The 23,796-nt window shown below is 38.5% G+C and overlaps 1 protein-coding gene across 1 annotated transcript in view; it reads left to right on the top strand.

The window, feature by feature from the left end:
- The first annotated feature begins 2,711 nt into the window (after positions 1-2,711).
- Positions 2,712-23,796, top strand: part of LOC147231091 (carboxyl-terminal PDZ ligand of neuronal nitric oxide synthase protein) — a 58,508-nt gene continuing 37,423 nt past the window's right edge. Inside the window, exons 1-2 of the mRNA XM_086152216.1 lie at positions 2,712-3,199; positions 4,458-4,529. Coding sequence (XP_086008342.1) covers positions 3,095-3,199; positions 4,458-4,529 — 177 coding nt within the window. The 5' untranslated portion in view covers positions 2,712-3,094. The remainder of the gene's footprint in view (positions 3,200-4,457; positions 4,530-23,796) is intronic.

The raw sequence follows: 23,796 nt of genomic DNA, 5'->3' as shown, positions 1-23,796 counted from the left end.
TGTTAGTACCCATGATTTTTCTGAGAATATGATGTCTACATGCCTTTTCCATCCTTAAAATCAAATATCTGTTAAACAATTTAAGAACCAATTCAATTATGACTTCATGTATTCAAAGTTTGACATTCCCAAGACATTTCACAACGAAATTGCACTGAGGAGTGTTAAGATAAGTGCTATTGGTTTATAAAAGTTATATGCTATTTGAGAAGTTGTTCTATGATCTGTAGGTGCCTTATTAGTGAGTTAGTGATCTTCTTCTGCTTTTATTAAATGTGTTTTCATATAAGAATTTGTATATCTCTTCAAATAAGCTTCAATTGACATTTTTTTATTACCCTTTTTCATTAAGATTATTGGGATCAACTGCCTCCACTTTATTTTCAATTATTTCTTTCATAAATTATTTCTTCCATAAAAGTATCTGATGCCCCTGAATCAGTGACGTGCAGTTGGGCCTTGATTCAGGCTAATTATACTTGAAAAGATTGGCACAGCTTCACAGCTTCACAGTTACTTAGAGAGAGTATCCAACAGAGGGCACACTTGCTTAATTCTGTAAATAAGAATTCAAATTGATATATTCTTTTGCCAACAGCTGCATTGATATGACCAAGTATTGTAGTACTTAACTCCCCTTTGTCTTCAAATTGATGTCATTTTAAAATGATCAGTATGATTTGTTTTACTAAAAATAAAAACTGCTGTGCCTATTAACTGTTATCTGCTAGTAGAGTCATTGTGGGGGGAAAAAAAAACTGAATGATGAAATCCACCAAATGAGGTTTGTTTGATTCATCTTTTTCATTTAATACGCCTCTCAATAACTGCTGTCAGGAATAGCGAAATACAAACAAAAGGTCCATTCAGGTTTCTGAAGATAGCCCATGATCTGCCGAGTGCTGAGGCAATAAATAAGGAAAAAATGTTGGTTCCCCAGTAAACTAAACATTTTATTTATATCAAGCAAAATTATTAAATAAGATCTGAAAAAAAAAAAGAACAGAGGATGAAATAACGAACAAGCGCAAGACAAGGATTCTGGGAATAGGAACATTTTCTGTACAGTTGAGCACTGCAGTAGCTGCGGCCTTTTGAATCACGCTTTTGGAACTACTCCGGTCCAAAAGTCACACACACGCATGCGTACCCATGTCGTGCTTAGAACAAATCACATCCCATCACCGAGACCTCCCTCTGAAGAGCTGCTTTCACAGATGAGGCAGCTCTTCAGAAGGAGAACATGCTTTCCGAGGTCTTACTGTGCGCCACCGCTGACAGAAGCCCACTGGTGATGGAGGAGACAGCTTTACTCACATCTAAGTCATCCTGGTGAAAGGTATTAGCTCATTACACTGAAAATACATTTCCACTGAAAAATCATAATCACAGACCACTAGTCCAGACTGGGAAAAAACATTATTTTGGCAAATGTGTCAGCCAACACCAACACCTGCCCTAAAAGCTCCTCAAATGTTTTCCTTCTTTTTTCTTGTAAGTTCTCCAGCCTCCTCAGTTTCACACTTCTAATTGACTTAGCATCGGTGTATTGCTTGTGATGATGTGAGCAAGTGTCCATGAATTGTGTAATGAAGATACAGATATTCCCATAGTAGCAATGGATAATTTATATATTACTTTTATCTTCCACATTTTATTAATGCTGGTGGGATTTTGCAGGATAGTTGTTTGTTCCACCAACATGTGGGCTTTTCAAGGGTATTTTTTAGGATATCTACTTCCACATCAGCTTTGGTCTGCGTCTATATCAACCTTATGTGTTCACCGATGCCGCTATTCAATGAAACAAAACGATACTTAACAGTGCAGTCGTGGTTCTACTGGTGACCTTCTGCTTCTTGTTGAAGGCCATGTTACTTTGTCTTGATTAAAATATCACTTTCACTGACTACCCAACCCCCATCACCAACTTTCATTTTGAAAAGCAATAAAATGAGGGATACATTTATTTTAGAAAGCCAGTTTCATTGTCTCAAGTTTGATTTGTTTGATCTGATAGCCTCTGAAAATCAAGAATAGTCAGGGAGTTGTAAAACTTATAGTCTCAACATTCAAAGAGCCATCGGCTAAAGCGTATATTAATGTCAATGTGCATGTACTTGCTGTACGGCCACCCCATGGGGACATTAAACATGGATGTCCAATAGGTTGTATTTGTATCATGCATTGCTGAGCAGCTTTTTATGAATGAATGAAGGACATAATAGTGAGTCAATTTCAATTATACATTCAAAGACTCACATCTTCCATATGCAAGGGGTAAAAAGGTTGAGATTCTAAGCCTCTGGTCTGTGGCGGTGAGTAACTGTGGACTAAAAGTTTGTCTCCTGACCCCCCTGAAATCCTTTACTGGTAGGCAGCTGCAATTTTGGTCCAACTTCAAGAAAGCAAACCAAGTTCCAACATGGTATATACTTGTTTGTTGTGCATAAAATAGAAAAAGTTGTAGACTGTCCGAAACATTTGTAAAGTTGCAGAAAGCAGTAAATTTCGGGTCAATCTTGAAGAAAAAAAAGAAAAATAAGAACTGTAGTTTCTGCACTGTTCATTCAAAACCCCCCAATTCCAATTCTAGTCTCCAGGGGGAGGAGAAGAGGAGGAGAAGGGGAGGAGGGGGGCTGCGTGTCGGTTTTCCTCCCCGCTCCTGGTTGCATCATGCCTGGGAACTTTGCTTCAATGAGGGCTCCGCGCCGGGGAGGGAGAAGAGGACCGCGCTCCTGATCGAGAGAAACCCACGGCGAACAGCAGCATCATATGCAGGGGTGAGGGAAGGGGAGAGACGACGACGGCTTCTCACGCCGGATCTCCCGTCTGGGAGGCTTTAGGAGTGCCACGCATCCCTCCGCGTGTTTTACGCGGAGCCGCATCAAGGGACGCCACGGAATCCTGGTGTTTTTGTCACAAGCAGAGCGGCGCCCGCTCTGACCCTCCTCCTCCCCTCCCGTCCTCAGCTAAGACCTACAACAATGGCCCAGGAGTGTTTCCACGGAGGACTCGGAGCGATGTCGATCACGGGGAAGGGATTGTAACGTTTCCGAGCCACGTTTAGTTTGTTTACCCGCGGGAATCCGCGATGCCGGCGAGGAACAGGTACAACCTGGTGGACGATTTGGCGGACTCCAGGGTGCCGCTCCACAACGAGGAGGCTTACCAGCACGGAATATCTTTCCAAGCCAAGGTGAACTTTCAAGAGTTTTCTCTTTCCCACACCGAAGCCCGCTCAAGAGTTGCATTGTGTTATTCTGGTGCAGGTGCACAGCGTGACGGGAAAACATAGCCCACGGCACATGTGCTGGAGTGAGGCTACCCAAGTTGAGGAGGAATTCTTAAGAGTAATTCTAAAGACCCCCAAAACAGCTAAAAAAAGTGGTCTGATCTGTGGGGATTTTGGACATTGATCAGAGATTCATTGATCCTGATCAACCCAATGATTTAACTTATAGAAGGGGATTGATTTCTTCAGGTGGATTGCCAAGGTAGGACCTTCAAATCGAAGAGAGGATTAAATCCATAAAAGTTCGATTGATTGATCAATGGCTTCGAGAGTTAAAAGATATCGATGAGCAAAGTCACCTGTTTTGGAAACCAAGCCAACTGAAGTACAGTGAGAGAAAGATGACTGTTACTGCTCAGTGACCAGGCTACTTCTATCTTAGTTTAATCCTAGTTATCCTAGAATGGAGTGGGATCTTCAAGCAACTCACTTATCTCACTTATCACAGGTTGTGTGTGTGTGTGTGTGTGTGTGTGTGTGTGTGTGTGTGTGTGTGTGTGTGTGTGTGTGTGTGTGTGTGTGTGTGTGTGAAGGAAGAGACTGATTTCTTCCTTGGGTCAAGTTTGAGTAAGGTATGCACTTGGATGGTCTCGATTGCTCATGACACCTATGGGAATAACTGAGGACTGTAAACAAGCGTTGAACACATAAAACCAGTCTAGTTTGCTTAACATTTAGCATTAATTAAATCAATTAATCTTAACTCAGCAAAGCTACAAGATTGTGGAAAGAATCATTTTAAAAGCAAAGGAAATACCATCCCATTAAGCACAGAGAGCAAAGGAATTAAATGCAGAACCCACTTGGAATGATGCATTATCATATATCTCTCAAAAACAAACCCAGTATTTCAAAGGAGAAATAGTAGCCATTCTGTGCAGGTAAATGTAACTCGAACTTTTTCGTGTACAAAGACGCTTACCATCCTTTGAGATAACTTTAAGCTCCGCCAATCAGAGACTGCTGATGCACATTAAGGTTTGCAGGTAATGATTTATTTGCTTTTGGGTTTCTGAAAACAAAGCTGACATCAAAAAGGCCTTGCACAGGAGCCTTGTTACTTGGTCTGGTACCTACTGGAAAGTCTGCTTTGCTTTCAACATCATGGCTCTTTATTTTTCTAATTTGTTTGAGTGCCATGTATTTTTTCTGTTCCGTACAGTATGTCGGGAGCCTTGATGTGCCCAGGCCAAATAGTCGCATGGAAATCGTGGCAGCCATGAGGAGGATCAGGGTAAGATGAAAACACTTGAGCATATGTGATCCATTTGTGGCTGTTTCATTGCGAAGATGAGCAAGAGACCTTGCAGTGAATTGAACAGAACAGGGACAATAACAGACTAGACACACATTTCTTCTGAAATGTATACGGTGGATATGATCCATGCACGGGATAGACATTTGACTTGGCATTTTGATGCATGGAAGTTCTTAATGTAGAAAATACTTAATTGACAAGTACCTTTCTTGAGTCATACGTCTTAGACACAAGGGGGTTCAATGTGTTTGTTTTGTGTTAGTATTCCACCAATTAATACTGAGCTCAAAATGGCTGTTCAAATCCACCCGTTTTGCACTTATGGGCTTATTCCTTTACTTACTTTCATCTCGTCCGCCTTGTTTAAAATCATATCATAGATGTTCAGACGGTTGCATATCAGGCGTATTGGGATCATGGAATTGCTTCTCCCTCTCATTGTCCCAGCACGCTGACTCGAGAGACTTACACATACTCCTATCTGACTACAGCGTTGGCTCCGTAATCTAAGTGTGACTCACAAGGCTAACTCAGTTCAGACATGACAAGGCTCTTAACCCTGGCTGAGTGAATATGTAAAGAGGAAATGTGTGACTTTATTTTTGAGCTACTAAAAAGCCTCTGAAAAATGCAAGAGTTTTTAGCCTTAAGATTTTTAAAAGGGGAATCCTGTTATGTTCTTTTTTCAAGACTTAAACTTGAACTCTGTAGTGTAAAGAAAAAGAAGCACTGATGTAGATAGCTGGTTTGTAGTTTTAAGCCTGTGTGTCTTAGAAAGGGGAGTCCTGATGTCAGGAAGGGGTTTTCAGACAAATGAAACCGAGCCGCAAATAGAAGTCTTGAGAAAAGAGAGAGTAGGGAAGAATATTTTCACCAACTATCCTGAAAATAAACGTCACTCTCACATTCACTCAAGATATGTTAAAATGCATGTATTTATATGATGCTATTCAAAAATACTAAAACTACATAATTGGTACAAATCTCCATCAGTTTGTCCTTCGATGTCAATGCAACCATGAATTATTTCTGTGTATTATTTCAGCGTATCTCCCTTAAGGTCTAAGGAGCGCATTGAGTCATTAACGAGTGAGTTGTAGCTCTCAATTATATGAATGATCCTTGTATCGCAAGGGCTAATGAAGAAATATTATTTAAACTGAAAGCAGATCTAAACATTATGTAGTGACAAATGTGAACAAAATATTCTGATAGGTTTGGAGGGAAAAAACAGCAACGTAGAATCTTCTTTTGGCTTTTCCCTTCAGGGGTTGCCACAGCGAATCAACTTTCTCCATCTAACCTAATGTAAAATAAAACCTTGGATTTATCAATTTGTCATGTGTTTATTATTATAATTGCTGACGCTGATAAGAACATTGCTACAATGTACTGTTGGATGACTTTCACAGTGTTTTGAATTTCCATTACATTTTGTGCCGATATCTATCAATTTTTTGTCAAGCATCAACATATGCATATGCATGTTTCAAAACCGATGTACACATCAATTCCCATGGGAATCTATCAATCTATATAGTCATTAGGGATTTTACAACATTTTAAAACAGTATCATACAACAATACAACTGTTGTCCTGCGTTTACTGAATGTGTTAGTGTTAGTTAGTCAAATGGTCAAACAGCAGGTTATGATTTGTGAAACATCCACATAAACTTGTTCAAACACATGAGAGAAAACAACTGCATGTTTGTTCAAGGTGTCAGCCACTTTCATTTTTGGGCCCGGTTCCTCCCTCTTTGCTTAGTCTGCCTAAATACAAACACTGAGCATTTTAGAGGATGGGCACACTGGTTCGGGAGGAGTTGCCAAAACTAATGTAATTAGCTGTGTGTGATGAATATTGACTTGCTTTCCTGACTTCCTTCTCTTTTTCTCTGTTTTTGAAAAGCAAAGAGTCTGTCTATGATTTAAAAGCACGGCTCTGAAATGGAGGGACTGCGCAGTGATTTCGTGTTGAATGTAATTTAAGAGAGTGGGCAATGAACTGAGAGAAGCGGTGAGAAAGACTTCAGAGGAAGTCATGGAATAGGAAAGGTTGCACGGCCAGTCTTTTCATCTCCTCCTGCTAATCTCTTCATATTCTCAGTTGATATGATAAAACCGGCTCAGATGTGTGTGAGCGAGACAATTCAAGCCACACACACACACACACACACACACACACACACACACACATACACACCTGCCATTCCCACTGTGAAAAATGAAAAGACATAATTTTGTATCCTGTGGATCTTTTTAAAGTATTGTTTTGTTAGGTGTCTACTATTCGGTAAGACTGATCCTACTGAGGTGGTTTTTTAGAATTTATTTCATTCAGTTTGAGCAGTGGAATAGAAAATGCCTCAGCGGTGTGCAAGTATGTTCACACTCATTTAGCATTTATAAATGTTTGTGAGCTCCACCGGGTCATAATAACAAGACACCCTGCATTGTAGCAACCTCTGCAGTTGACTAATGAAGTAGAATGACAAAAGGCCGGTGTTGCTACATCCACATTGTGAGGTTTAGTGTTGATACACCTCACTGCTTCAGAAGAAGATATGTGCATACTCTGGAATTCCCCTGAGAAACAAGCACAGCCTATTTACAGGAGGCTACTGTCTTTCCACAAAAAGAAACATATTTACGGCTATTCTCTCCACTCTACCCCTGTTTTTTTTTTTGTTCCACCACCCCACATACCCCCTGTGGTATTTTCTTTCCATCCCCTCACTCTTCTCCAACCAAAATAGATTGTCTCGATTTAGCCCAACTCTGGCTATCTCCTCCTTGCTGACAGGAATAGATTTTAGGCTGAGGGCAGGCTATGCTTCCCTTTGAATTCTGATCGGCTCTAATGGGATTTTAAGCCTCCCTCAGATGTCCGTCAGGATGTAGCCTGGTTCCTCAGACTGCCAAAAGTCCTTTTGGAAATTTCATAGTTGTTTCTCTCTGCCCTTGCACTGTGTCTGTCTGGATCACATTGTGAGAACATCTCTGTTTTGTGTGTGAGAAGCTTGTATTTTTCAAACTCTGGCACTCTAAATGGGCATTTAAGTTTTTCTTAGTCCACTAAGGGCTCATAGAACTGTCATGAATCACTCAGCGGATTTGTATGGAGTCAAAGAGGGAGGCCACAGACTCCAGACTGTTTGAGTGCAACTGAAAAAATAATTTCACTTTTGATTTATATTTGTCCTCAGACCAATCTTTGCTTTGAACCTTAAGGGACAGCTTGTTGATGATCTGAACCAGCAATTCATATTTCACTCTTGAAATCAATAAGAGGCCTGTAGTTTGAAAAACTAGGGGGTGTTTGTTTCCATAACCTGAAAAAAAGGATAAAACTCAATATATCGATCAATTCTTCTCAGAAATGCAAGTTGATATTTAGTAGGCTGAGCCTTTGCTTACATTAAAATAATCTGATTATTATTTCTGAGTATGATATGCCTTCTTAAATACAATGCAGATGAAATAATCTTTTTATTTGTTAAAATTTAGTGTTCTTAGTGAGTGGGGCCAATGTTTCCTAATCTTTTTCACTGTGGTAAAGACTAAGTTTTCAGTCTGTGGATTTAGATAAATCGTTAACTATGGATAGGCTCAAGAACGAGTCTATCAGAGGGACAGCACATGTTACATGTTTTGGAGATTAGGTCAGAGAAGCCAGACAGAGATGCTTGGATTTTTGTTTACTTGTATTCATCCATTGGCTTTCCACTTTTGGCTGTCTGTTTGTTATTCCTTGCCTGCTTCATGTTGGCATCCTCTCCCTCACCTCACAGGTGACATCTACAGGAATGGAGGACTAGCTAAAGCATGAGACAGGAAATTCAATACTGTATTGTTCTGAAAACTATGATGATCGCTTGAATTTGTGTGTCGATAATATTACACAGCTCCTGCAGAGCACAAATCAGATTTCTATCCATGTGTGCGGCTCCTCTATGCCTGTGACTAACTCTCTGGTAAAGCCGTAGGTGGCTTGTTGTCGCTGTAAGTGTTTGAGCTGTGGTTCCTTAGCATTCTCAAAAAACAAAGCATATTGCGGAAAAAGAAAATTCGATTATCCACAAGTTTGTTTGGGTTTTTCCGAATTATATCTTTTTGCTCACAACAGACAAATGATTTTTAAGAAGTGCAGTGAAGTAAATGGATAATTGCTGTCATAAAGATTTTATCTCGGCATCTTTTAATTGCTCCCAAATTCAGAGGGTTTTTGTCAATAAAGGATTAATGAAATGGGGTTAAAGCGCTGCATGTTTTTCTTCTTTACTTTCATAGGGCCACCTGTCACTCTGTTATGTCGCACAAGTTAGCTTATTTGGCAGCATCCAAGAAATGTATTACCGAATAAAAGAGGAAATCCTACTGTTTCTTCTACATTTTCGATCCTTCTTTTCAGAATTGTCATGCAAAGTTGATACTGTAAAATTTAAACAGTGCATGACAGGCAACTTAAACAGAATACTGCAGTCATGACCAATAAAAACAGGTTAGGACTCGATCGACAATTTTAAATATATTTAGGACTAACTAAGTATTGATAACACACCTTGCATGTCCCAGCTGCACATCCTTGACAAAGCAGGAGAGAAATGAGAGCACAGCTTATCTCTGGGGGTTGCCAATCTGTGGAGAAGGGGGGGCAGGTGGGTGTTTTGTTCAATGTGCACTCAAATGTGCGAATGTAGGATATGCAGTATTTAGGGAGGCATGACATATAATGGGGGTTATTGTTTTCACTTTGTATTCAAGCTAGCTTAGTGCCAGATGTACAAGAGCATAGTAGGTCACCTATATATGTACTGGATTAGATGTGACATATGCATGAAAGGGTGCAGGATCCTTTATTTATCCAAAACCTCAAAGAATAGGGGCTCTGTCTGTCATTAAACAGAATCGCAATCCATGATCTGTAAACATTTGAAAGTTTATAGCTGCATGATTTACTTTCAGGATAGCATTTTACTTTCATCGCTGTTCCGTCAGCAGAGTTTTGGGGCAGCTTAGCGCAGGGGGGTTAGAGCTTTTGTCAATGGAACCAAACATTCCTGGTTCGATTCCCAGCTCCTCCGAACCTGTCGAAGTGTTGTTGAGCAAGATACTGAACCTCTAACTGCTCCCATGGTGCTGTTCAGCAGCACCCTTCTGCTCATGGTTTATCCATGATGGGTTGAATGTAGTGGTCAAATTTTGCTGATGTTGTGCTCTGTGTATAACTGAATTTGACAAGAATGGCCTTGTTTGGAAATGGTTTTATTTGTTTTGCATAGGCAAGGTTTATACTATAGATAGTCCACGGGACTCACTTTAATTTAGTTTCAAATTTTGTGGAACTTTGGTATTTGTTGACAGAATTCAATTATTTTTAGCTTAGCATAATAATTCCAACAATAACAATAATAATAATAATTACAGAAAAATATAATTTGAATAAACCCAGTACTTATATGCACATGCATATCTATGCATAATTTATACAGAGCTCGACATAGACAGAAAAATCAAAATGGAAAATAGTTAGTATTCCCTTCTCAGAATGATGCTTCGCCTTACATAACCCATTGACCAAGGAACACATCTGGAATTGGCTGTGGCCATTGATAACCCTCAGTCCAACTACATACACACACTTGCAAACTCTGCAAACAATATATCAAGTTATGTGTATCGATTGTCAAAGTAAATTTAGCTGATATAGCCATGTGTTCCTGGCTCACTGATACATGTACAGGAAGCCTGTTTACTCAAAAGGCCATTTCCATACGATACGGGGCCCTGCTCCACAGATTTCCTGAAGCTGTATAGTCTGCTGGAGTAACAGAAGTCCAAAGTCTAATGTTGGTACTGCACCAAAAAAGAACCTGTTATTCTTTGTCTTAGAAACTGTAGCGTAAGGGACATCAGGGCCAACTAATTATTGTTTGGCTCAGCTTGAACTCTAAATTCCTGGGTTCATGTTTTCCTTTATATATTTCTTCTTTTCAATTATGGTTTGTGGTACTGTGGAAATTGTGTTTTTGCTCGCAAACTAATATTGAAAAATCCGGGAATGGACAAAGGAAATGCTTTAAGAGACTGCGACACACCCCATAACCTTTTGTGGGCTTGATTTACCAGACTGAACCTGATTTTATGTCAAGAGATAGACCTGACTGGCACCTCATTTGTTAACTATAAAAGATAAATATAATGCCAAAGATAGGCTCGGTTGCCAAAATATACAAAATGAAGTAAATCCAGATTAGGCGGACGTCTGTATAAGCAGAACAAGTGTTTCAGATACTTCTGGTATGGAAAAATCTGGGGATGAAAATGATCAGTGCATTGGTGCACCTCCATAACAGCAGAATGATTTGATGGAGGTGCCATCACTTTGGTGTTTCTTGCACTCGAGTTACCATGGCAATTAGTTTAGCTTCCCCCACACACCCTTATCCTTGGACTTGGGTAATCTTTGTCTTTCTAGTCACTGCGCTTTATTTCATGATATAGGGCGCTATCTTTCACCACAGAAGATTTTCACAAACGAGTTTCATTTCTAATAATTTGGCTTGTAGAAACACTGAATTGAAAGTGAAAGGCTTTATCCATTTATTCAAAAGATAGCTTTAAAATAGTAATAAACTTATTACAGGGATGATTATGTCAGGCTCAAAAAAAAGTAAGCTAACATGTCAACATAGTATTTTACTAATGGAGTATAGGATAGAAAATGTACTGAAGAGACAGCAGGTCTTTATTCACATGGATGGATAGACAGGTGGTGAGTGGTCCCTTCCTCCACTACCAGCATCATGTTGCACACACACAAACACACACAGGGTACTTCTTTCATCATCCACCCCAAGGCAATGCTGTGACTTTCAGTGCCATGATTATTCCTGTATATACTAAACCCCAGCACACACACACACACACACACACACACAAACAAACTCACCCAAAACAAGCCTCATCCCAAGAGAAAAAACATTTTTGAAACCATGAACTTATTCTTCCTACGGTGCCTGAAGACACAATGTCATCACTAACAATCTATGCTCTCAACAGCCTCAGGTCTTGGTAGAAGTGGCTTTGTGGTTTTCCCTTCTGATAAATCAACGTAGTGGTGGGTTTTGTTCATTGTATTATGAAAAGAAGAATATACCATTGTCTTTGAAAATACCATTATAGTTCTCCTTTTAGACAGCAAAGTTGGTTAAATGTCATACAGAGTGAACAGGGTTGAAATTTTATACTAGTTCTTTGTTATCGAGGCTTTATTCTCCATTGAGGCATATTGAATCAGTCAGCAAGGCCAAGCTTACACTTACACCACAGTCCAAAGGTCCCCCTGGAACTCATAGCCTTACCGTCAGTCCAGCTATCCTGTAACTGCCTTCTGCAAAGCTGCCTGTAGCTAATCTCTAGTGCAAATACAGCTAATGTTAATGGACGATGTAGGTCTGGTGTGTTTGTGTGTGTGTGTGTGTGTGTGTGCGTGTGTGCGTGTGTGCGTGCGTTCGTGCGTGTGTGTGGTTTAAAGAGGTATTGGTTGCAGGCATGTGTGTGCCTGTATCTGTATGTTTGCTGTCCTGTGATCGTATCTGCATCAAGCTGCTGCTGTTTTGATGCTGTCTGAACAAATTCTGCGCGATACTTCAGTTGGCCGTCTTGTAAATCTACCAACCAAGAGAGTGAGAGAGACATATTACAAAACAAAGCATACATGAACATTAACCAGTCTTGACTACTGAGAATGACTTATTCAACATTTCATGATATGATGACTTGCTACATTTGAAACAATTTTCGTTACTTTTTTTGACTCTTGAATTAAAGTACAAATGCAAAATCATGATAAAATTTGAAGGCAGACCTTGGTTACAGGACAGACTGTTTTTATCCTGAAATGAGGGTCAGTTCTACCTGAAATTGCCTGTGACAATAGTTAGTTCAGTAAAAAGTTGGTAAGCATTTTTAAACACAACTGGGCTAGTGCCGATGGGGTTGAAATATCCTTTGGTTGCTTGGCAACCTCATCGTGTCAGCAGGACTCACTGCATATAGCTTGGCTTTAGTCAGACATGTGACCTTCCATAAAAAGCAAAAATAAATTATTAATTATTTATTCATCATAGAAGTAGCTGACCATTTTTTCCCAACAGAAACACACAGACTTTAGTTTTCTCATTCCTTCATACAGTGGATTATTTGCTTATTTTATAGTTCTTGCCTGGCTTTATTTTATTATTCATTTTTTATTTATTTGCAGTAATCAAAGTGAAGTGCTTGTCATCCATCTTTATCTTCTCCTTTTTTCATAATGCACATGGTTATTCTAAAAGCAAACCGCTTTATGTATTAACAGAAGTCAATAGAACTGGTGTTGATGTTGCGTCTCCTCTGTGTATTATGGCTGCTGCATTCATACTTGCCGTGTTAAACGACTACGTTTTAGCTGTGTCATTGCTGCTGTGCCTCTTCACTGCTAGTCTGCAGCCCCCTTTCTATATAGAGTTGGCCTATGACAATGGTGATTAATAATAGATCATTTTACCAAAATTAAAAGCCTCTACTTTTTCTCAAAATGTATAGGGGCACTTAGCTTCCCATCACTCACTGTTGCAAATATTTCATTGTTCAACAAAGGGATTTTTTTTTTTATAGAAACACTTGGGCATTTTATTTGAAGAAAAAATCCAGAAGGTGTTTTAATTCGTACTGTCATGTCTCCCTTGAAAGACTCTTGACTATGGACTTATGATGTCAGTGAAAGTATCAACAAATCATTTTACATCTGTTTGTACCAAGACGAGAAGACAGTTTGGTACATTCTAATTTTCATCTCAACTTCCCCCGGTCTAAGCTCTTTTTGCCATTTTCTTATAATATTAGTTCAGGCAAAGTTCAACATTTTTTTGGTTTAAATGCCCAATATTTATTGGGCATTAGTTTGTTGTAAATGTCACTACATACAGGAAAGGTGTAACCTCTGTAGAGTCTGCACTGACCTACTAGAGTGTAAATCAAGTTCAACATTTGACTTGAAAAATTATAAAAATCAATTTATTGGTCACACCAATGATGCTTTAAGATCGTATGATGCTTTCCGTTTATTCTACTTTTTCTGCAATTTTTTTTTCCTTTTTTTTCAAAAGTAGCTGTCACATACCTACAGCTGAAAGGCAGCATCTTGATCAAATGGTGCATGCTTTTAAAAGCTAACCATTCCTGAGACTTTGAAACTGTTCACCATAGCTGATGAATATTTATAATTCTTGCCAAAATGCTTTCAAAAACATTAAAACTTGACTGCATTACTTCTGCCCAATTTAAGATTCTGATTAGGTTTTGGCACAATCTTTCCTAAAAGTTTGAATAGATGCAACTCATATATGGCTGAGTGGTCAGAAAGTGACATATTCCGTGTTTCCTCTCGCTTTATTAATCAAAAGTTTTGTAGATGGGCCTTTAAAATTCCCAAGTTGGCTTATTTAACCTGATCTATTATTTGAGAGTGATAAGTGTGATTTGTCTTAGCGCATGTTTTGCCCCAGCATATGTTTTGAATTTTGATTTCAATTGCATGGACTGATATTTTGCACCTCTAAATGTGGCACTAATGTCAAGCTGCTCCTCGAGTCTCCCCAGCAACCAAACCCATCCCAAAACTATCCTTTTCTTTTTTTTACTCCTCTTGAAGTTCATGATGGGCTCAAAGTTTGATAATTTATGCTAGTAATTAAGCCTGCCCGTATATTCATAAAGGAAAAGTACATTTACTAACAGCAACATGAACTTGAACTATATTCACATTAAGTCTACCTCAACTCAGAAACTACATGTTTTTATTTTCTTGCAAAGGAAATTAAGATTTTTTGTTTGTTTAAAGGGTTTAAATTCAACAGTTTATGAGAGGCTTATTCTCCATATCCCTTAAAATAAGTGTGTCGGCTTTATACACTGAAGTACTCTTTCTTAGCATAAATTGGCAGATGAACTCAGCCTTTTGTATTTTTGTATCGTTAGATAATGATTGAGAAAAGTGCTGCAGGCTTTTGAGCTGGCAGATAGGTTGCCCTACTTCTAAATGTGATTTAGAGTCGTGTCTGTGTGTGTGCATTCATCTCACTCCTCTCATCTTGTTCCAGCTCGATACATAGAAACCCTCAAGGTCTTGCTCTCGCTCCTATCGTTCAATCCCCCACGCGCTTTTTGTTTCACTACCCACATTTCCTTTTTGTTGTAGCCACACACACCATTCTCTGAGTTTTCCTTTTCGTATATCACATCCTTGGATTGAACATGCAGAATAAAGTTGGGGCTTAAAAATTAAAAGATCCACCGAGTGTCTTCTTGATGTCAACACCTTTGTGAATCCCATTCATTGAGGTGTATCATCTTCCTTCTGACAGCTTATATAACAGCATTATGCCAGCATATTTGGTTACGCAGAAGGAGGCGGGATAGATTTTTTACTCTCTGTTGGTCATTAATCAACCTAACAACCAACAGAATGGCCAAATTACTTTAACTGAGACCAATGACCCTCCCTCTGACTTGAATGACCATGCATAGGGATTTGACTCCATGTGAGAAATGCAGGAACCATTAATTATGTGGAAAGGGAGTTAATCAGACTTTGTTGATGTAATTCCATTAAGGCTTCTTGATTGATTTTTATTTCATTTGCTTTTCTTCCCTTAACTCTGGTGTATTTCACCATAGAAAATCTATTTTATACTCTTCATCAAACTAACTATTCTTATCACAATTTTTTACCATTAGGATTATGATTTAAGTGGGAAGCAGTCCCACCATGGTTGGAGCATCTAATACTATTTTGCAGACCTTTTAGCATATCTTTGATATTACCTCAAAGTAATATTCTAACATGATTTGTCATTTGGCTCTGTAAAATTATTTGGATAAGGTCTTCCTCACCATGAAACCTTCATCATACACGTTTCTTGCTGTTCATATATATTGCTACCAAAGTCCCTGAAACCTTAAGAGATGAAACAACATCTGAGGGTAGTACCAATGTATCGCTTTGCATTGTGTATGCCTCACATACTGAGGGTAAAGGTTTCAGTCCAGTGTTAAGCAGTGATTTTCCATATAGTTTAAACAGCACTATAAACACACTGTGAGAAAGTGGGAAGAGAGGGGAAAAGAAAGTGGTTATTTTTCATCTCACAGACTAATAAAATAATCTATTTTCTACTCCGCAGTGGGGAGCTTGTGAAGTTCTCAGCAAAGCACTCAATTGTGTGTGCATGTGCCATTCAAAGGGTCACTGACAGGAGTACCCATAAATGTTCTTTGATTGGTCAAAATCACACTCAACTTCACCACACCTGAACAAAGTTACACACTTCTCTACAAATCTGATGTTTGAATGCTTTGAGTCGTTCTCCCGTTATTTCATTTTTTCACTATTTAAAAACTAATTAAGACTTTTGCTTGGTTGCTTGGCAGGGGATTAAAATACAACTTTATTTGTTTTCTTTTGAACAGCAGTAATTTCCCTCCTGTAGATTTTTTTTTTTTGGGGGGGGGGTATCAGAATTTAATTCAGACACTAATACTACTATGAATGATACTGATAATAATAGCAATCATCATAACATTTATCACCCAAATAATTGTTGAAATAAAAAAATATAATACCATCCAGGGTGGCGCGGTGGTGCAGTGGTTAGCGCTTCGGCCTCACAGCATGAAGGACCCTTGGTTTCCTCCCGCAGTCAAAAACATGCAGAGGTTAATTGGAAAAAATTGGGAAAAATTGCCTTGTGTGACGTATGTATGTAGTGGATGTATGTCTGTATATGTGGCCCTGGATTGAGGTCCAGGATGTACTCCGCCTCTCGCTTGATGACAGCTCGGATAGGCTCCAGAATCCCCTGTGACCCTGAGTGCAGGATAAGTGGCACAAGATGGATTGATGGATGGATGAATATTTCCTTTTTATCAGTGGCACAGAGTGTAAAGATGTGTATCACAATTCCTTCTATGACTTGGATCTCAAGGCTAGACAGTATTGGTCTAAACATGTTGAGGTATCCTTCACATCTTTATGCTGATATTCTTCAGCAGCTTTCATGTTTTTTTGCAAACTGTAAACTAGAAAAATAATGAGGTCTATCAAAGTGCCAAGTCTTTTCCATCTACACTTAATTGGATAAACAGACAAGTAGACTGGACTCAATACTGTCGTCCACAGAGCCACTAATAAGATATAGTAAATACTGCTGTCGAAATAACGCGACTAATGTATCCGTCACTCACACTAACAACATCTCTGTATGCCAAAGAGCCATGTCCTTGGTCTTAATTCCTTAATGTTTGTCACAGTAGTAACTGTTTGTTTTTCGGAAGCTCAAGTTCATCTTTTGAAACTTTTATGAACAGGATGAGATTTTTCCTAAATAGCCCGGAATTGTTTATATACTGGATTATATTTCTGATTTTACTGCAGTCTTTATCTCCTCTTGCATCAATCTATCAGGGCAGAGAACACCACTGATGAAGATGTAGAGATGGTCCCATCGGCCATATACAGACATGCATCCTCTCACTCACTCACAGGCATGACTTTTTTTTGGCAATGGAATATCAATTTCCCACACTTATTCATATTTGTTCTCCTTCCTTTGATTCAAGTTGGATTTCAGTGTAATCGCTCTCTTCAACTGTTGTGGTTTCTCACTTTGTCACCGTTATATAATCTTCAAGCCAGAGCCCCTCAGATATTTCTGTCTCATGGACTGCCTTCTTTGCCTTAAAGTATTTTTAGCCTCATCCAACAAGTGCAGGGATTTGTTGTCACCTCCCAGTATGAAGACATACTTGATATGGTAAGCCGAAAAAAATGACACCTGCAAGTCGGTCCTCTTACACTCAACTACAACAGCTATTACATTATAACTGTTACTGACTGATTCCCTGGTTCCCACATTCAATACGTCAATATTATACAAAAAGTTATTCAGTGTATTTAAGCCATTTAAAGAAACTAGAAGATTTGTGGACATATGAAGAGAGGGTATGAAGGTAGTTCGAGGGAGAGGATGATGCAAAGAATAGGGTTAGATGGAGAAGGTTGATTTGCTGTGGCGACCCCTGAAGGGAAAAGAAGAAGCAATTTAAAGAAACTAATATGTTTGTGTAATATTAATGATATTTAAACTCTGACACTTAGGAATAGGCGTGCTGAAAACAGAGAAAGCGCAACAAAGAATGATTTCATTCCAATAATGGATCTATTTTACTCAAATAAATACACTGAAATGCATAATAACTTTTCTGTTATTAATCCAACCACTTACTTATGCTGCAATTTCGTATTTATCTTTCAACAAGTGGCAGTTTGAATGGTCTGTAATGGTGCATAGAGAAGGTTGTACTGTCGGCCATCAGCACCATGTTGAGTATACAGGGTTACCCCCACTTACCTTCTGTTGTCAATCAAGTTGTTGTTGGTATTTGTCAGCAATGGATTTAGGGTCCTCATGGCCGAGCTTCATGAAAGCTCTTCCTCTTAAAGTCTTACTCAAAAAGGCTTCAGGGGACACATTGGCAAGTAAGACACAGATGGTGCCCCTGATTCACAACCGATGTCAACACCCCTTCAAAAATAAAGGGGGGGGGGGGTGATAAACTAAAAAAAGTGAGCTTCAAACCGTATTTTGACTTTCAAAAAAGTTATGATTGGTCTTTCTCCCAAGAGGCTTAAGTTCAGAACATAGATAACTAATGTCTTCTGAGATAGCACATCTGTATCCATATGAGTTCAGCTCACATGCTATTTTTTTCTTGCTTTTGGGTGCTTGATTGCCAAAATCATATCAGAACCTGTTCTTCTGATAAATAATGGCTTCTTAAGTGCAGTAATAATTAAATAAAATACTTAGCTAAAATATATTTATCAAGCCCTTGGAATAATCTTTTTTACACAAATAAAGTTCCTGTAATCCCATATTGACAAACTTTGAAATGACATGACCTGTTTTCATGTCATGGAAATAACATGAAGAATAATATGAATATCACTTTGAACTTTTTTATTTGAAAACAAATTGGTTGTCAAATATATTCATTATCAGATCCAATATCTGAAGAGAATGATTATATTTTACCTTTTGAACATTTACTGTTTTTCTGCTTTTCTTAAGCTGAAATCGTACAAACCATGTATGATGCCTAGTGGCATAAACCAGTCAGATCCACACATATTAATTGATTCCAACAGAAAAAATTAATTTGCACTACTGTCAATACCCACACTCGCCAATCACACAAGCCATTAAACCAGATACAACAGTTCGACGAAAACATGAAGTGCATTTATACCCAACAAGGATGTAGATCGGTACTGGCTACCCCTGTACTGGGTACTAAGGGGATTTTAGGGCCCATGATCTGACAGCGCCGTAATCCTATTACTCTGACTGCTGTTTTGCCACACAGAGTATCTCTGTACCACCACAGCATTAACCTCTTTCTGCAGATGCTCTGGTGTGTAATTTTATGTCTTAGACTGCATACTGGTCCACATTCATAGCTATAACCCTGCAAAATATTTACAAATTAATGTCAGAAATGTAAGTATTTCACAGAGGAAGCAATGTATAGAAGACTCATAGAAGTCATATTCCAAATATGTAGCAAAAATAAAATGTATGTGGCGGTGATTTAATGGAGTAGTTTAATTCCATTTTTATTGGAATGCTTGTGAAAAGTACTTGTTGTCATAAACCCAAAAATATGACTCATTAATACACTTAATAATGCCACTAACATTGACATATTAGCAAAACTCATTTGAGACTGTAAATGCATTGGCCAGGTTTACATCTTTGTTCATACCTTAATTTCTAAAACCAGATTTTGACATTTTTTATAACTCTTAGAACAAACTGCATCATCATTGTTCTATCCGGCTAGTTAACCTTCATCGAGAGAAAATGGCTGCATAAACAATAATCCAAGAAAGATATACAGTTGACTGTACTCTGCATTTACCAGAGCCATCATTCTTTTCCTGATGTACTTACTTAGAAAACAATTCTGAGGATGTCTTTTGAGTTCTTCTTTTTGGTTTCTGGTTTTGGTTTTGGTGTTCTTCTTTGCTGGTTTCACAGCATGTTTTTTTCATTGTTTATTTGTGTGTGTGTGTGTGTGTGTGTGTGTGTGTGTGTGTGTGTGTGTGTGTGTGTGTGTGTGTGTGTGTGTGTGTGTGTGTGTGTGTGTGTGTGTGTGTCTCAGGCAGGGATGATATGACTCATGGTTTATTAACTTTGTATTTTGGATGTGTTATGTTTTAAAATAAGTTAAATCACAGCCCCCAGACTAAATAACCATTTTGGGGTTATTGTAATGATTAATAAAATTAATTCAGTGATCCTGTAATCATTGTATTCAGAATCCATTTATTGGCATTTCAGTTAAAGTGAGATTAAATTTCTTATTAATATGAAGTCATACCAGATCTAATGTTTTTTTTTTTTTTTGTGATTAACATGCAGTTCTAGCATACACCATTCATTTGTGCACATTATTTGTGTGTGTATATGTGAGGAGGGGTGATATTGTCCATATATCCTGCCCCTACACCTACCATACCTTGACTGAGTGTTTGCCACGCTCAGTTTGTTCCTCTGTATCTCCTCCATGCCCCAATGTGACTACCTCAGAGTAGCCCGCGTCAGCTCTATTGGCTGTCCTTTCACTGTCAGGGAGTCGCTCAGGCGTGGGTACAATCTCACTGCAAGGGCATAGTCTAGAGGAATGGCTGCATGAACCTGTCTGAAATGCTGCATCAAGAGTAGTTGATTTCCTCTCCAAGGGTTTTAAAGTTAAAGCTCCCTCATTACATTTAGTGTAATCATCCCTGGTGGCTGCTCTTTCTGATCTTGCTTCTCTAATTTGGCTCCATGGACAGATTCATTTTGATGATGACCAATTAAATACACCACATGGTGTCTTGCAATTGTTGCCCAGAGTCTGAGAGCTTTGATTCTTTCCCTGCATTGGTACAGCAGATGTGTAATGTGGGCCAGGATTGATCAGTTCTGTCTGGCAGCCTGCATAAACACACTCACAGTGTGAGTAATGAAAGAAGTCTGTCTAGAAAATAGTGACGAGAATTTCTATATAGTGAGCCAAGTAATTTGGCTCAGCTCAATGATAACAGACAGGTGTTTTAGCTCCAAAATTGCTCCTCTGTTGTTTCTTTTAATTATTATTATTTTTGCTTGAATCAGCATTGATTTGAACGGCAAAATATTCAATAATGCGTCTACATTAAATCTGATAAATCCACACTTTAAAGTGACATTATTGTTCGAATGACTTTGAATTATAAAAAACATCAACACAGTTATTATTCAATTAGGGTTCAAATTAAATGAAATGCCATCTCTTTTCATTGTTATTACTGTGTCTATCACACATTATTCACCCAGTGCGGGCTCTAATGGATTCGTAAAGTTCCCTGGACGCCCTGTGAAAGCACTTTCATCCACTACCCTATATCAAGATTAGCTATTTGGATATTGTCCAGGTGATGTCTGTATTGTTTGTTATGGAGAGGTATTGCTCTTTGTTCCTAAGCCATAGATATGAAAAACAAAAGGCTTTGCTTAAGATCATTATCTTTTTTTGCACTTACAATTTCTATCCCCGCTCCAAGGTAGAAAGATGTAAATAGAGCCTCCAAAATTTCATCAATATAAAACAGTAAATCAGGTAAATGTTACTTTATCATGGCTTCTCAACTGCTTATTTTTCACTTTGCATCATTCTAACACAGCTGCCTTATTTATTATACAGTATAAAAATGCCATATCATAAATTTGACATCTGGAGAATTATTCATTTATTTATTTGTTCATTTGGTATATAGTTAACATATACCAAGCTTTCACATCATGTGGTTTCAGAGTGCATTACACCAGACAACATTCACCAATTCACTCACACAACCGCATGTTGACAGTGGCAGAGTTGCCATGCAAGTCATTAAGAGGACCATTTGAACAGCCAGTAGTTTAGTCTAGCCAAAAGACACTTTGACATCTAGACAGGAATAGCTGGGACTCAGATAACCAGCATTTAGTCCACTGTTCTAACAGAGCCACAGCTGCCCTTCCATGTTTCTTTACCATTTCTCATCCTCTACCATCAACAACCCTGTCAGTTTCATTTGTGGTGCCAGCTTATTAATCATCATTCCTCACTGGATGATTATTCCTTTACCGAGAAACGAGAGTCAGGCTGTGAAACATGACTGCAATTCATCCACTTACCTCTGTGCATTGAGTAATTTGAATTCCAGGTATCAAGCCAGACAAGTGGCCTCCAGAGGACTGAAAGGATGATTTTAACATGCTGAGAAGCTCTCACATAGTACTAGTTAGTTTTGAAGCAACAAAGGCACAACAGAAATGCTCACATAAAATGCACGTCATCGAGGAAAGGTTGCCAGGCGGCTCTTTAAGCAAGCTGCTTCTTGTTAGCAGCCTGTCTATGGAGCAGACTGCCAACAGACTGGAAGCCAGGACTCTAATCCACGGTATCTGCACTCACGTAGGCACAAAAAACACCAGGACGCATTGAAATGCGCCATTTTAATTCATCTCAGCTACCGATTTAACTTATTCTTCTTCCACACAAACTCCAGCCTGCGTCTTATTAAGGTTGTTGTCTATGGCAATTCTCAAGGTAATTTCTCGCACACACACGCACTCCTGCTGACTAATGATGAGATGTGGTCGTTTACTGCAGGCCTCCCTGCAGTTTCTCTCTGTCTTGCCTGTTAGGCTGAAAAATACTCCTCACAGAGTGAACTGAAAAGGGGTTCAGTTAATTATTAAACCAACTTGATACTTATAGATGCAGTTGCTTGGTCGCCAAAGAGACGAAGCGAACAGATTTTCCATCTGAAAAAAATAAACATCAACCCATTATTGAAATTTAAATTGAGTTTGCAGCTAATGTAGCACAGTCTGTTTTTGGCTCAGTTGTGTATCCAACAGGCATTTCTTTGTAAGGCCAAAAAAAGACAAATTCTCTGGAAGTCCCCAAATCCTGGGAATTTTAATGAAGTGGTTGCTAGGTTGCAATCTATAGGCCCTATTGTGGACTTGTGTATTGGTTCAGTTGTACAACGGGGAGCATCAGTGACCCACAATACACCCCGCATTCCACTACTTTTTGGGATCTTTGAAGGGGAGTGGGGGTAGTCTAGGACTTCTCATTCCATGATTTGAACTGTCAAACCCAAATAAATCTTGGTTCTTTATTCACTCATTCAAACTACCCACAAATTAAATCGTTTAACCTTTCATTTGAAGCATTTTTAAATTTGCTTTAAGCTGCACAAAAAAGGGGGGCTTGGCTTTTCGTCAAGATGCCGTGCAACTTTCAGAGGCCGATGTTTTTGTAGTATCTTCAATATAATTTATTTCCCACAATGACTGCAAACAGCTAGTTGTATTACACTCCTTGTCAATTTTAAATTCCCTGGAGGTCCTCCTTAAGTACTTTGAGGCATCTAGTGATGTGGATATATGCTGATCTTTACTCTTGAAACATTTTGAGCAAGAGCTGGGGTATTACATCAGACTTTTAAATATATAAATGGTAACTTATATATAGAATTGTAATCGATCTGATTTTCAATTCAGATTGAAAATCTTGTTTATGCCTTCCGGGTTATTTTTAGTTCATGAAATGTTTGTTTTTTTTGTAGTGTTCACTTGTGAATTTGTTTTTATTATATTGCTTAATTTTTCCTCAACAAATAATGTGATTAATTTCAGTATCAGTAACTGGGAACATTAACAAAAAGGATAAAATCATCTCGAAAAAATAACAGAACCTTGTCATAAAAATTCAACAAGACATTCCATAAAAGATATATAATGTGCAAGATGTCAACTAAAAAGTAAAAGTAAACCACAATAGCTATGCCAGTCTTTCAATATTGCATTTTGTACAGCACATGTTGACCTTTATGAACCAAAATAATTTTCAATTTATTTGTATTTTATTTAAGAGTTTTAATGTGTTTGTAATGTGGACAAAGCAGTCAGCAGTTTGCTGTTGTTGTTTTATTGCTTGTTTGGCTGTTTGATTCTTGTTTTGGTATAAATAGTTGGCTTCAGCCACCCTTTCCTATGACATGTGATCCACATATTTTACCTGTGTGTATAATAAGCTATGCTTAGAATCCAAA

The sequence above is a fragment of the Fistularia commersonii genome, chromosome 9 (genome assembly GCF_037954325.1).
Source record: "Fistularia commersonii isolate RoL2024-O1a breed Wild chromosome 9, RoL_Fcom_v1.0, whole genome shotgun sequence".
In the NCBI taxonomy this organism is placed as follows: Eukaryota; Metazoa; Chordata; class Actinopteri; order Syngnathiformes; family Fistulariidae; genus Fistularia; species Fistularia commersonii.
Note: the sequence above shows the minus strand (reverse complement) of the source record. Positions and strands in the feature narration are given on the sequence as shown.